The sequence below is a fragment of the Venustampulla echinocandica genome (genome assembly GCF_003357145.1).
Source record: "Venustampulla echinocandica strain BP 5553 chromosome Unknown scaffold_2, whole genome shotgun sequence".
NCBI lineage: Eukaryota > Fungi > Ascomycota > Leotiomycetes > Helotiales > Pleuroascaceae > Venustampulla > Venustampulla echinocandica.
In genome coordinates, this window is record NW_022474207.1 from 2,368,452 (window position 1) to 2,383,097 (window position 14,646).

The 14,646-nt window shown below is 50.8% G+C and overlaps 2 protein-coding genes across 2 annotated transcripts; one reads left to right on the forward strand and one right to left on the reverse strand.

The window, feature by feature from the left end:
* Positions 1-12,054, reverse strand: BP5553_05145 (uncharacterized protein; the record flags this gene model as incomplete). Its single annotated transcript, XM_032013768.1, has 5 exons — positions 1-2,852; positions 2,902-4,716; positions 4,763-5,463; positions 5,516-11,372; positions 11,424-12,054. The coding sequence occupies 5 exons, from the start codon at positions 12,052-12,054 to the stop codon at positions 1-3; spliced, it is 11,856 nt and encodes a 3,951-aa protein (XP_031870368.1).
* Positions 12,055-13,526: 1,472 nt separating this feature from the next.
* BP5553_05146 (putative alcohol dehydrogenase) lies at positions 13,527-14,646 on the forward strand (the record flags this gene model as incomplete). The annotated part of the gene is made up of 2 exons (XM_032013769.1): positions 13,527-14,068; positions 14,124-14,646. The coding sequence occupies 2 exons, from the start codon at positions 13,527-13,529 to the stop codon at positions 14,644-14,646; spliced, it is 1,065 nt and encodes a 354-aa protein (XP_031870369.1).

The following is a 14,646-nucleotide window of genomic DNA, read 5'->3' on the forward strand; positions in this document are numbered from 1 at the left end:
TTATCTCTTGAGGACGAACCCAGTCCCACCAACTGTCAGGTCCATCGAGGCAAAGTGCCAGGCGATGCCCGCCTGTTTGGCCGCACCAACCCAGACGTGAGGAGCAAGGGGCTCAAATGTAGTCCGGTGCTCATACTCATCTAGACTCTTCTGTACATCCTGCATATTCAATCGTGCCTCAGCCGGGTAATGGACGACCGAGAGTGTGGACTGGTCATTTAGCTTAATATCCAATGCAGAATCGCAGACTTGATGCGCAAGTGGACCAGCAGAGATGAGATCAAAGCTACCATTCCACCCATTCTGATCCGGAATCTTCTCCATGCGGGTAGACAAGTCCGCGAAGTCCTTGATGATATCAGGAGATGCTTGTTGCTTATCAGCTGGTGTAGAGATGACACGATGGATGCGAACAGGTAGGCCAAGTTTCTGCGAGGCATTTTCGAGATATGCCTCGCTGGCCCACTTCGAGGCGAGGTAGCCATTGGACCCATTGCTTGGTGGCGCTGTTCCTGTGACTGACCCGGCTAATGTGTGGACGATACTTGGATCAACTAGGCCACCGCTTGATATAAAATGGAGAGGAATACGACGAGCTAGTGCTAGCTTGGCCAACTCTCTGGTAGACCAGAAGTTTGATCCTCGAAGCACCTGATAGTAGTCGGAGAAGGATCTATCAGCACCACTGTGGATGATGACATCGACTTCATTGGCCAGGGATGTAAATGTTGCTTCTGAGAGCCCTAGCATTGGCTCTGAAAGGTTTCCCTCGTGCTCAATAATCTTCGGAGACTGTCTTAGGATATCGCGAGGCATGTTCTTGGGGTTATCTTTCCGAACTGCAACAGCGTGGATCGTTGTTACTCTGCCGTCGCTAACCAGTTGCTTTAAGAAGTGTCGTCCAAGATATCCAGTTGATCCGGTCAGTAGAACCGCCAAGCCAGAGTTGGTTGAAGGAGCTTGGGTGATCGCGACTGAACGGCGGCGGAACAAACTATGCTCAAGGGAAGTCTCCGTTGTCCAGTCAATCGAAACTGCTGAAGTCGAATTGTCAATCTTGATTGCCATGTTTCGAAGTGTGCTTGCTTCAAACATCTCAGTCATCGGGACGACGACGTCAAAACGCTCACGGATAGTTGCCTGGAGTTTGACCAGCAGAAGTGAGTTCCCGCCGATATTGAAGAAGTCGGTGTTGCCATGGATCGAGGCTGCTGTTCCAATGTCTTTTGATACAACATCGGCCCAAACTTGCTTGAGAGCCAGCTCCGTCTCACTGAGGACTTCATTTGAGCCTTCGTCCTCGAGCAGGGGCAATGGAATATTATTCACCGCACGCCTGTCGATCTTGGCATGGCTGTTTAATGGAATCGCATCCAATGCAATGATCATGGCCGGGCACATGTACTTTGGAAGTGGCAAGCCAGCCAACAAAGCCTTCAAGTAATCGTCTCTTTCGCTTTCTGGGAAACCAGTAGCGAATTCAACATGGGCTACGAGAAATCCAGGATCGCCTCGGAGAGATGTGACGGCCTTGAAGATGTTACCCTCCGCAGCCTTGATAATGGTACTCTCGATGTCTCGCATCTCGATACGGATACCGCGTAACTTGATTTGTGTGTCGCCAGCAAGTCGTCCCTCATACATCAGATTCCCATTGCTTTCCAGGCGACCGACATCCCCGGTCCGATAGACAACTGGCCACTGCTCGGATGGAGAATATTTATTGGGGATAAATTGAGACTGGGTAAGCTGGTCGTTTTTGAAGTATCCCTTGGATACACCCGCTCCTCCAATGACAATCTCGCCACTGACGCCAACAGGAAGAAGGTCCAAGTTTTTGTCGACGATATATGTTTGATAGTTAGGCAATGCATGTCCAATAGGGACCGCGTCGTTTGACTGATATTCTATCTCTGCGTAGTGAGAACAGAAGGTGATCTCTGAGGGTCCATAGAGGTTGAGGAGTCTCAGGTTTGGTTTCCGCAAGGCCCAAAATTCTTCGGTAAGGGACTTGGTCAAAGCCTCACCACAAGACATTGCGCGATTCCAGGTTGGTGATTCAGCAAGAGCTGCTGCGTTATGTCGGAGCCAACTAAAGTACTCAGAAGGTGTCGCCATGGTGTAGGTAATGCCCTCGGTCACAATCAGATCTGCGATTGCTGGAGCATCTAGGCGTTTGGATTTTGGAACCACATAGAGAGTGCCACCATTACCAAGCCCATAGACAACCTGTGCGATGGCAAGATCAAAACTGTAAGCAGTTTGTTGAAGAATAGTCTCCTTGCCGAGGCTGTAGGCTTTGTTCACGGCTTGGAAGTTGTCTCGAATGGCTTCGTGGTGTAGCTTGACGCCTTTAGGGGTCCCAGTTGTACCACTAGAGTACACTATCATAGCAATAGATTCTGGAGTGGCCCGGTTCAGAATGGTGTCCTTCGAGGCTGGGATGGTAGTGATGTTGACAATTTTAGCAGACTCGGTCTTTAGTTCTGGCACAGTCTTCATCGTAGCTTCGTGGCATAGTATGATACTAGGTCCACAGTCCTTGGCGATCATAGCAAGCCGCTCCATACCGTTTCGGGCTTCAAGGGGAACAAAGGTGGCGCCAGCCTTCCAGATAGCGAGCAGTGAACAGATCCAGTCGACTGTTGGCTCTTGGAAAACTGCGATGATTGAACCTTCAGATGCTCCAAGGCTCAAAAGGACGGCACTGATAGCATTGACCCGCTCTGCCATTGCGCCGTATGTTAGGACATTTTCGTCATCTTTGAGGGCGATGCTTTCAGGATCGGCGAGGCCCATATTCTCAATACGATGAGAGATTGTACCAGGCCATTCAGAAACCAGCGTTAGACCTATTCAAATTAATAAGAGCATCCGTATCTGCTTGCAACCTTGACTTACCTCGGCCGAGATCCATCGCAGTTTTGATATCTAAGGTGTCGAAGAGTGGTGCACTATTCAGGTTGATTTTGGTGGAGTTTTCGGCAATAGACTTGACCAGTTGGGCGAAACTCTTCACCAAAAGTTGGGTGCTGCTGCGCGAATAGAGGTATGCTTGAGTCTTGAAGTTCACTCGAAGGTCGGATGCTGAAACGTCGCTGATATCCAAGATCAGATCAGAGGCAGTTCGGCTAGGAAGTTGCTCGCCGTAATCTTCGGCGTCCAGGAGGGGCATCTTTGCACTGAATTGACGGTAATCCATAAGAACTTGGAACAGAGGGCTGTTGGTAGATGATCGAGGTACGTTGAGATGTTCCAGGAGAACATCAAATGGCAACCTTGAGTGGGCCAAGGCAGCGTAGGACTTGTCGCGGGATTCCTTGATGGCGTCGGCGAAATGTTGCTTGGAATTCCTCTCGAATCGGAGTGGGAGCAGATTCAACAGATATCCCATAGTAGAATCTGTGCCGCGTTCGTTCCTGTTTGCATCTGCCATACCGATGCAGATGTCATCGACATCCAGCATACGGAACAAGAATACCTTGAGACAAGTAAGGAAAAAATGGAACTTGGTTGATCCGTTCTTTCGGCATATGCTCTTGATTTGCGCAATAGTTTTGGTGTCAAATTTGATCTCATCACCCTCTTCATGGGCATAGCATGTCATTGTACGACGCGATTTGACCTGGGATACAGGAAAGAGTGGCAGCGTGTCGGGTATTTTGGCGAATTGATTTTTGAAGAAATTCAACTCGGTTGCCATGGAGCCATTTTCAACTTCTTTCCGTTGCTTTGCAGCCAGATCGGAGTACTGCAGTCCAACGGGTGGAAGCTCGTTGCCTTGGTATAGTGCATTGAGCTCTGTCAGGAACAGGTTGAAAGTGAAACCGTCGGTAATGATGTGGTGGAAACCGAAGATCATGAAGTTGTGCTTCGGCGTCAAGGAGAGGAGTGTAGCTCTAGCAACGTCACCACGTTCAATGTCGTAGACATATTCCCGTGTAATCTGTGACTCGACTTCGACTTCGGCAATGTCATTGATCTTCTTCGTCACTAGGTGATAACTGGATTTCTCGATCACTCCTTGAGTCGGCTCGTTCAACCGGTCGGGGTTACCATAGAAGGCGGTTCTGAAGGCTTCATGTCTTTGTGCTAGACCTTCGATTGCAAGTTCCATTCGTTGGATATCGAGCGCACCCTTGATTGATAGCGTAAATTGAATATTAAAATGGGTTGGGTCCTCAAGGTATTGCCCCAAGAACCAGAATTGCGATGCACCGTACGCCATTCTTTCGGTCTTGATGAATGTGGGCATCGGCTGCACTTCGAATAGATCATCCTTTTCGCCGTCAACAGGGGAGTCCGTCGAAGAAGGAGGCGTCAAAGTACCTTGGGAGGCCTCCTCTGCTGAGACAATGACCACGGATGATGACTCGGAGGTCTCACTGCCGGACTTTTCCTTTCCTCCTTCCGGGACCTTTGCGCCAGGCTTGTCACCGGCCGTTCCCTCGCTCTTGTCCGCCTCACCCGCTTTGCAGTTTGGGATGAGGTCTCGGGACAGTCTATCGAAAGCATCTTCAACCATAGCAGCAACGGTTGCACCTCCCAAGATCTTGAGCACGGGCATATCGAGGTCAAGCTCATTGTGGAACCAAGACCTCATATCCACCGCGACGAGGGAATCGATCCCAAGCTCCACAAGACTTGATTCGGTAGTAATGCCATTATCTTCCGGTAGCATGTTCAATTTCTGGTAAAGAACGCCGAGGAAACCGTCTATCACATGTTAGAAGCTAAATCAGTAAATATAAAGGAGACTTACTAAGAAGTATTTCCATAACGCCCTCCTCAGTTGTTTGTTCCTTGAGCTGTGCTCTCATAGATACCGTGCGTTTGCTGTCCTTTCCATCCGCTGCACTTGCCTTAATAACCTTATAGTGAGCAAATCTGGGAATGTTGATCCAGAATGGAAGTTCTGTATCCTTCTCCACATCGAATGATTTGACTCCATTGGAGATCTCGAAGCTTCGGCCTGAGTCAGGATGCGAAGCAATGACAGCTTCAGCAAAGAATTGGTGGGCATCCCACTCGGAGGCCCTGGTGTAGCCCATCTTATCCAGACTGTCGTGAAGGCCCTTATCGAAGCGATCAATGTAACCAACACCGGTAATACCAGCGAGGTTCATCACACTTCCGGCAAGTCCTCGCTTTCGTCGTCCCTCGGCCAATGCAACCATGAAGCCATTAGCTGCCGCATATGGCGTCTGGCCAACATTGCCAGCAAGATAGGCAAGGGAGGAGAAGAGGATGAAAAAGTCGAGGTTGTTCTTAGGGAAGAGCTCATCAAGGAAGATGGAGCCATCGACCTTTGGCTTGAGGGTTCGGCCGAACTGCTCGTGAGGCATTCTCGAGAGGAGGCCATCCTTGAGGACCATAGCACCGTTGGCAACACCAGCAATGGGGGGAAGCGTCTCGCAGATCATCTTGTGGACTTTTCTGACGGATGACTTGCTCGTGATATCCCTGTGTTCTTTAGTTAGAGAATAATATTTGAAACAAGGCCAAGGAAACTTACATTGGCCAGACCTTCACCGTAGCGCCTTTGGCAGCCATCGTATCCAACCAACTCTGTTCAACTTTGGGGTTTCGGCTGGTGATAACAATATATCTAGCACCGTGCTCGATCATCCATCTGCAGATAGACAGGCCCAAGTCGCCTGACAATCCGATCATGAAGTAAGTCTTGTCACCTCGGAATTCCACCTTCTTCTCAGCAAGTCGCTGTTTCACTGGTACCACAGCCTTTGCAGTCCAGTCCACAGTTCGGAGAGTCTCACTCTCGACAGTGCAGTTCTCGATGTCCTCTAGGGAAATATTCTTAACCTGGCTGAGAGATGAGGTGCTCGAGAGCTCCGCTTTCGATCGGGCAAAAGCATCTTTCAGAGTCTCCGAGAGGTCGGAGGCGGTCTGGCGAGCAAAGCCTTCTGGGCCAAAGAAGACGCCAGAGTGCTTAACCTTGCACTTAGCAGGAAGCTGTCGCTCGATACGAGCACCGATTCCATCAGCATCGGTTGCTGCTGAGAGGTCGACGAAGGCTGAAACATTTTTGGGGATATGGGAATCGATGATGGTTTGGGAGGTCGATGGATGAATGTGGTGGAATGAGGATGTACCCTTTGCTGTGGTGAAAGAAACGGTAATCTTATCAGAAGCTTTTCGGCTGAGTGCTTGGGCAAGCAAGGTAGTCGGCTCATGAACGAGGAATGATCCGGTTGCCTTGCTAAGGATGGCATCAGCAACTAGCTCAGTGGCGGCACCGACAAGGAGATTCAGCTCCTCTTCCTCGGTAACCTCAATTGAGGTGGTCCAGGTCTTGGGCACCGAGATAGTTGATCGGTGACTGTCTGTAAGAGCAAGAACCTTCTCCTTAGTCTTAACATCCTCGGCCACAACAAGGTGCAAGAACCCCACCGACTTAATCTTAATTGCAGATAAGACAGATCGTCTGACTTGAAGCGTAACAAGATCACTGGCTCTGGATGCTTCCAATTCGAACACCTGTGGAATGTGTTCCTCGAGCTCGAAGGCGGCACCGGCACGGCAGATGGCGACGGTGGCAGCTCCAAGGGCTACATCGTTCTTGATCAGTCGCTTGTTCGAGTTGTAGCGGCGGTCAAGAGTAGAGCATGGTTGGTATCGAGGGGCAGATAGCTTCCCATCTTTCACATGCTGCTCCAATTCCAAAGTCCAAAGTGGGCTGTATGAGTTGTTCTTCCACGACTCAACAATATGCATGCGCAGGAGGGTCTCCGAAATCATTTGCGCATTAGGCTTCTCATTCAGATCCATATCGATGAACTGAAGCTTGTGGCCATCCTTGCGCTCGGCCTCCATACAGCGGCCGACACCAATCATCATTCTTGAGTATGGGTTCTCGCCATTAGCTCCTTTGACGACCCAGAGCATGTGCTGACCTTGGTCCATGAGGGTCTGGACAGCCCTGTATTTGGCCTCCGAGAATGGCTTGAAAGCTGGCTCGTCGAGTTCCGCCAAACAAAGGACGGTGTGCTTAGAGGAGAAGTTATCCTCATTAATATCTTCCAGCTTGTCGATGATTTCCGAAGTGCTGTAGAACGGCTTCAGCATTTCCTGGACTTCCTCGGCAAGGTCATAGGTTTCCTCCTCTTGTCCACCAAGAATCAGCAACTTCTCAATGATTGGCTTTTCGGCTTGCAAAGATAAAGGCTGTCGGATGAGGCTCATCTCCGTGTCAACAGCTTGGGTCAACATGACGGAGAAAGGAGTCAACCAGCTCTTAGAAGGAGGAGTGACAGTATCAATACCAGAGAAGCCAGTGCGGCGGAATACACCGTCCCACACGTCGGTTGATACCAATGGGGTGTATGGACGGCCGTCGTCAGCTCCAGCCCACCATCCAGACATTCCGGAGAACAGGAAGCCAAGACGGAGCCAGTCAGTCTCCGTAATTTCGAGCATGATCAAATATCCACCAGGCTTCAAAAGCTTGCGTGTGTTGCTAAGAGTCTCGTCAAGGTAAGGGGTGGCGTGAAGAACATTGGAAGCGACAATTAGGTCATAACCGCCTTCCTCAAAGCCTTGCTCAGTGACGTCCTTTGTGGCATCGAGGACTTTGTAAACGAATCCATTAGAATGATCGGCGAAAATCTTTGAGGCTTCTGGGAAGAAACTATCAGAGATGTCGGTGTAAGTGTATGATGCATAGGAGTGGCCAACTGATTTGACAACGGCCTCAGTTGCACTACCAGTACCAGCACCAATCTCCAGGATGTTCATATACGGGAATCTGTGGGCAATTTGCTTCACCAAACCACCGAGGTAGGCGTTGTAATCCCTGGTTCCATCGGTGCCTTTGTAGAGCCAGTCAAGCATATCGTGCTTCTGGAACTCCTCGAGCATGTTGACTTCGCCGCGAATGAATGGAATCATGGTATCACCCACAAACAGCAGGTTCTTCCAGTCCTCGTACTGCTCGGCCTCTTTGAGAAGGGTTGGCTTGAGAGATTCAGCAGTATCGTTAATCCACTCTTTCTTGAGGATCGGGTGGATGCCTTGAGCGGTGAGAGAGACGATGTGTTCGGCCCAGTTTAAGACGGCCTTTCGGTGCGAGTCGCACTTCTCTCGCTCCTCGGCGGTGATTGTCTCGTGGAGCTGCTTCATGTAGAACAAGCAGGCACGCTCGGCGAGGATACCAGTGCGTGCTTGGAGATCAGTCTCGACAAACTCCTTGTAGTTAGTAGTCACATCTGGTTCGACGAGGTTCCAGAGAGTCTCAGAGAAGATATGACGATCGCTTGCCTCGTTCGGCCGTGCAAGGGCAGAGACACGAAGGCTCTCGCATTGGACAAGGCAGTGTTTTCCAGCCTCATCATAAATTGCGACATCTCCAGTAAACCCGTAGGTTCCGGCTTCTTGGGGAGCCAAGCCAGTGTTGAATGGAAGCTCAATACCGAGACCAGCATTAGTTGGGCATGCAGTAGGATTGATCTTGATCCTGTCGATGGTGGTTGGGACATGGAGAGTCCAAAGACGTCCATCGCCTGGTGCACCAACGCTTCCAAAAAGTGCTTGGAAACCGACATCCAAGGTGGTAGGGTGGATTGTGTACGGGCAGATCTCATCGCTTTCGGTGGGAATGAACATGGTACCAGATGAGATATCCATTGCGCGCTGAAGTTGGGAAATTCCACGGAAAGGACCGTTGTAGTTATAGCCTAGAACGGCCAAACTATCGTAGAATTCATCGACATCGACATCCTTCAGGTCGAATGGCTGAGCTGGTCTGTCTGGCAGAGCATCGGAGGACGGCTCACCGAGGCGGAGCACCAACTGTCCGTTGGACATAGATTCGAGGGATCCGGAATCTCTGTTTGAGCAAGCAGAGCAGGTGAAGTTTGCGATGATGACACCGTTACCCTTGGTCACTGTCGAGAGAGTAAAAAGGATCTCGGCGCCAGCAGTCTCATCAGGGAATGCCAGTGCGCGATGGATGCTGAAATTGTGGAGTTCAACCAATGCAACCTCACTTGCAGGTACAAGAACCTTGGAAGCTTCAACTGCCATGACAGCAAAGCCTGCCGCGGGGAACAGAGGTTGCCCCTGGATGAGATGGCCGGAGAGCCAAGGGATCTCATTTGGCTTGATGTAATTGCGCCATCTGTACTCTCCCTCTTCTTCATCGTCCATTCGAACACCAAGAAGCTCGTGGGTGGGGTCCTTTCGGAGGCGTTGAACTCTGGAGGTACGTGCTTCGTAGAAGTAAACTCGATCATGGTCCCATTTGTATGTTGGGAGAGTCTTCATGATCGTATTGTCGGCGTTGGCAAACAATTGCCTATATGCAGCAAAGTCGACAGCTGATGGGCCGAACGAGGTCCAGAGGAAGCCTAGAGTATCGGCAAGAGATTCGACGTCATTAGTGCCGCGGGCCAATGTCCCAGTGTATGGGAGGCCATGGCCGAGGACTTCTTCGATCGTGCCGCTTGCCGGACCCTTCAGAGCTGGGTGGGGGCCAACTTCCATTGCAATTGCCGGAACCTCTTCGCTGGCAAGTGCTTCGGTCAATGCTTGGGAGAATAGCACAGGTTGAAGCATGTTCTTCATCCAATAGGTGCTTTCCAGGCCATCACCCTTCACAGGCCTCTTCCCACCGAAGACCGAGGAGTACCAACGGGCGGAGCCCTCTGGTGGAGTCAAGATCTCTATCTTGCACTCCTCCAAAGATTTGGTGTAAGCTTCAGAGCAAGGTATCATGTGGTGAGAATGGTATGCAGTGTCAACCTTGAGCTGTCTAGCAAACTTTCCCTCGTCTTTCAAGATTTCCAAAGCTTCTTCGATGGCTTCCTCGTCGCCAGAGAGGGTAACGCTGGAGGATGAGTTGCTTGCAGCCACTTGCATTCTACCCTCGAAGCTGGGAAGCTGGCAAAGTTCGTTAGCATCGTCGATGGATGTTCCAGCTGCCAGCATGGAACCCTTTTCGCCGTTTGGCCCCTTAGCAAGCTTAGCGTAGAAGCCTCTGTAGTATGCAATACGAATGGCGTCGGAAGCGCTGATATAGCCTGCGGCATATGCAGCACCAATCTCGCCACTGGAGTGGCCCACGACCGCTTCAAATGTGACACCAGCTGTCTTCAGGAGGTTGACGAGGACTACCTGCACAGCTGTGCATAAGGGCTGGGACAACAGGCCCTCGGCAATTCTGGATTCCTTCCCCTGTTTCAAAATCTCCGCCTTCAGGGAAAATGTTGGACGATCAGCAGCTGGTAGGTCTCCTAGAGACTTTTCGAGCTCGTCAATAATACCCTCGACAATAGTGGAGGACAAAATCAGCTCGCGTCCCATAGCAGCCCACTGGGCACCCTGTCCCGTGAAGACACCAAGAATTCCCTGGCCGTCTTTGAGCTGACGGACACCAATGGGGGTGTTGCCGGAGGTCTTTGCTTCAAGCTTTGAATCAATCTTCGATATGAGAGACTCCGAAGTAACAGCAGAGACAGTTGTTCGGAAGTTGAAAGCTGATCGACGGGACAAGGTCCAGGCCATGGCCTTCAGGTCAACCTCTGGGTTCTTGCGTAAGAAAGCAAGGTAGCTGTTGAGTTGCGTTGCGAGAGCCTTCTCCGAGGGAGCCGAGAAGGCAAACGGGATGGCCACCTTCGCTATAGAGGAAGCTGGTTGCTTTCGTGCTACAACCTCAGTGCTTGGTTCATAGGCTTCGATAATGGCGTGGGCATTTGTACCACCAAACCCAAAGCTGTTTACACTTGCTCTGCGTGGTGTTCCGTCTGGAAGCTCAGGCCACGCCTTAGCCACGGTGGGAATCTGTAGGTGGCCATAATATGGCTCCAGATCCGGGTTCAAGGTGTTGAAATGCATATTGGGAGGAATTGTCTTGTTCTGAATGGCTAGAGATGCCTTGATGAGGCCAGCAAGACCGGCGGTGCCCTCGGTGTGTCCAATGACAGTTTTAATAGAACCAACATGAAGGATATCTTCTGGGTCAGTGATACCCCTTCCATCGTAGAATGCCCGGAAGATGGCACCCGCCTCTTGAGGGTCGCCAGCCTTGGTGCCAGTTCCGTGAGCTTCGAAATATTGAGGGCGGTCGGTTGTCTTATTGAGATCGAGACCGGCTTTGGCGTAAGTTTGACGGATCAAAGCAGCTTGAGCTGTCGAGCTCGGCATGGTGATACCCGGGGTTCTTCCATCTTGATTGACGCCAGTTTCTCGGATAATGCACTCAATGTTGTCTCCGTCAGCAATGGCCGCACTCAGCGTCTTTAAGACTACTGATGCAATACCTTCACCGCGGGCGTAACCATCCGCTCCAGCATCCCACATACGGGATCGACCAGTGGGAGACAGCATGTTGAGGTTGCTCTCAGCAATGAACATTTCTAGAAACGTTGTTAGCTCAGACTTGAGAAATCATGAACGGATACACATACTTGGAGCAAAAATAAGGTTGGCACCTGCGGCAACTGCAACGCGAGACTCGCCGCTTCTCAAAGTCTGCACTGCCTGATGAACAGCGACAAGACTGGAGGAGCAAGCAGTATCGATGGTCATCGACGGGCCGGTCCAGTTGAAGAAGTATGACACTCGGTTGGACATGATGCTTCTAGCAGTGCCAGTAGCCGCATACTTGGGAACGGCTTCGCCATCATGGTAGGCGATTCCGTTGTAATCGTCGCACATGAGGCCGACATAGACGGCGGTGGGGGTGCCTTGCAAGCCTTCAACTGTCATGCCAGCAGACTCAATGCCCTCGTAAACTGACTCGAGCAAAACACGCTGCTGGGGATCGATGGATTCGGCTTCTCCAGCCTGGATGCTGAAGAACTGAGTGTCAAAGGTGCGGGTATCCTCGTCCAATAAGTAGGCGTCGAGAACATTGCTGGCACCGTGGTGGTGGCCATCAACGTGGTGATAACTCTCCGCCTTGAATCGGTCAATTCTTCCCAAAACATCACGGGGGTTTTTGAGCAAATCCCAAAGCTTAGAGGGGGAGGATGACCCTCCGGGGAATCTGCAAGCACTGCCAACGACGGCGATGGGCTCGTTGATTGGGGCAGACATTTTTATACAAAGATGTTGATTGATGTGGCGATATTGCAGATTTTGGTTGGCAAGTGTAGATCCGAAGTTATCTCTGTCACGTTTTCAAGTATAGACTTTTACCGCCAATAGAAGATAGTGAGGAGTTTGTTATAACTAGAGACTTTGTGTTTGCAGCGATGGGAATGGGTCTTGAGTGATTGTGTAGTTGGCTGTCTTGAGAGAATGTTGGGTTTTGGTTGAGTGGTATCTGGGTGTTAGTAGTACTTGGAGACGAGGGAACTTTCCTATGAGCGAGGTGATATTGAGCGTTGTTGAGCGTTGTTGAGCGGTTGAGTCACTTGAGCACCTAGATGATAGGAATTGAGCTGTTGAAAGAGCTTGTAATAGAAACGAGAAGAGCGAGTTGATGATTTGAAAGTATCTTCCTATGCGGAGGATGTATCATTTATTGTAGCTGCTCGTGGCCTTACCCTAGGCCACGAGAACCCTCGTGCCCTCAAGCGTGTACTATTCATAGCAGAACACATGTTTTCGAGGATCGCCATGTGGTGTACATGCTTCGATGACCACTGGCAAGCTGACAGTAGGAAGAAATTGAAGCCGCAAGCACTAGCAGCGAATCAGAGCGCCACTACTCTAGCGGGTGAGAATGACCAGACAGGAGGCTGAAGTCGCAACAATTAGTGCCAAATGCCAAAGGGGAATAAACCGTCAGCGGGCGAGGCTGGAGATTGGAGGCTGAAGGGTTTAGATCTGACGCTGCAGAGGAGAACAGGCCAAGGGGCGCCCAGGAGATTAGCTCCACAGAACCAAGCAGCACCTTAATTCGATGCGGGGCTTAATGATCCTTCGAACTTTCGAAGGATGAAGTGTATTTGTCCTCCTTACTAAGAGCGGTGCTGGGGTGGGAGTGGTCGAGCAGGTTGAGTGTCGATCCAGACGGGGGCTAATGTGAAACAAAAGGACAAAAATACACACGCAGCACGAAGAATCGAGTGGAGCAACCTTATGAGCCCTGTAATCTGGTACAGCCACGTTTACTCCCGCTCGGCTCGTTCCATTGCGGCAGCGCTGCGCTTGCGGCTTACCTAAGGCACCAAGCAGCTTTCCTCGATCAACGTCGCACCTCATCCCTCACAGTCTCACACTTCATCCGAACTTGTCAATCCTCCTTCATCTGCATCCGCAAGCAATCAGCATGTCAGATCCAAACTTGTCCGACATCTCTCAAGGCTGTGCCTATGTCAGCACCAACATGTTAACCTTAAGTATTGGCCGCTCTAGAATGTCGCCCACTATAACACTACGTTGGTTTGCTGCTTACAGTGTTATAAACTTCTGCAACCCTCTTTTGTCACGTCATACTGCACTCTTTCTTCTCGCACAGAATTTTGTACTTGATATTGCACAGACTACTACAATACCATCTTCCTTCCCTTAAAACCCCAATTCTTTTCAATCAATTATCGTTACGTCGAGTAGCCCTCACAATGGCCCCAATCCCCGCCACCCAGACCGCAGTCATTGCTGGTCCAGATGGCCAATTCTGCATTTCGAAAAACCACCCTGTGATTGCCATCGAACCCGATACTATCATTATCAAGACCGTTGCAGTAGCACTCAACCCCGTCGACACCAAACTTGCAGGGGACTTTGTCACACCTGGAGTAACCTTCGGTTTTGACTGTGCAGGAGTCGTGGTGGCTATTGGGCCAAATGTCAAAAAAGATCTCAAGATCGGTGACCGGGTCTGCGGCAGTGCGGCTGGCATGGACAAGTCCCGGCCGGCTGGTGGGGCACTCGTCGAATATGCAGCTTTGCTCGGCGATGTGTGCTTGCGTATCCCAGATAACATGTCATTTGAGGATGCGGCGACAGTGGGTGTTGCCATCAACTCTGCGGCCCTCGCGTTGTTCTCCTCTCTAAAAATTGACTGGAAACTGCTCGAGAACCCGACAGACAAGCCCTTCCCGGTTCTGGTCTACGGTGGCAGTACCGCTGTTGGCACAATGGCTATTCAATTCCTCAAATTGTATGAATAATATTATATCTGTTTTATCAAGCGTTGCTAACCTGCCATGATCTAGGTGCGGACTTCGACCGATCACCACATGCTCTCCCAAGAATTTCGACCTGGTGAAGTCCTATGGCGCCGAGGAAGCCTGGGACTACCGTTCTCCAACCTGCGCACAAGATATCCGAGCATACTGCAATAATGCCTTACTACACGCCTTTGATTGCATCACCGAGGAGACATCGATGAAAATCTGTTATGCTGCCATCGGACGCGCCGGTGGACGCTACTGCGCCCTCGACCCATATCCTCCACATGCGGCCACCCGTAAGGTGGTGAAACCAGACTGGGTTGTGGCCTTTACAATCACCGGCCGCCCATGCCTCTGGCCAGCTCCATTCGAGAGCCCCGCACACCCGGAGATGTTAGAGTGGTCAGTTCCTATGTACCGCGTTCTGGAGAAGCTCCTGGCGGAAGGAAAGGTCCGAACGCACCCAGCACGCGTAAGCAAGGGCTTTGAAGCCATCCTTGACGGGGTTGGAATTCTACGCCGCAAGGAAGTGAGTGGCGAGAAACTTGTCTTCACGGTCGGCTAG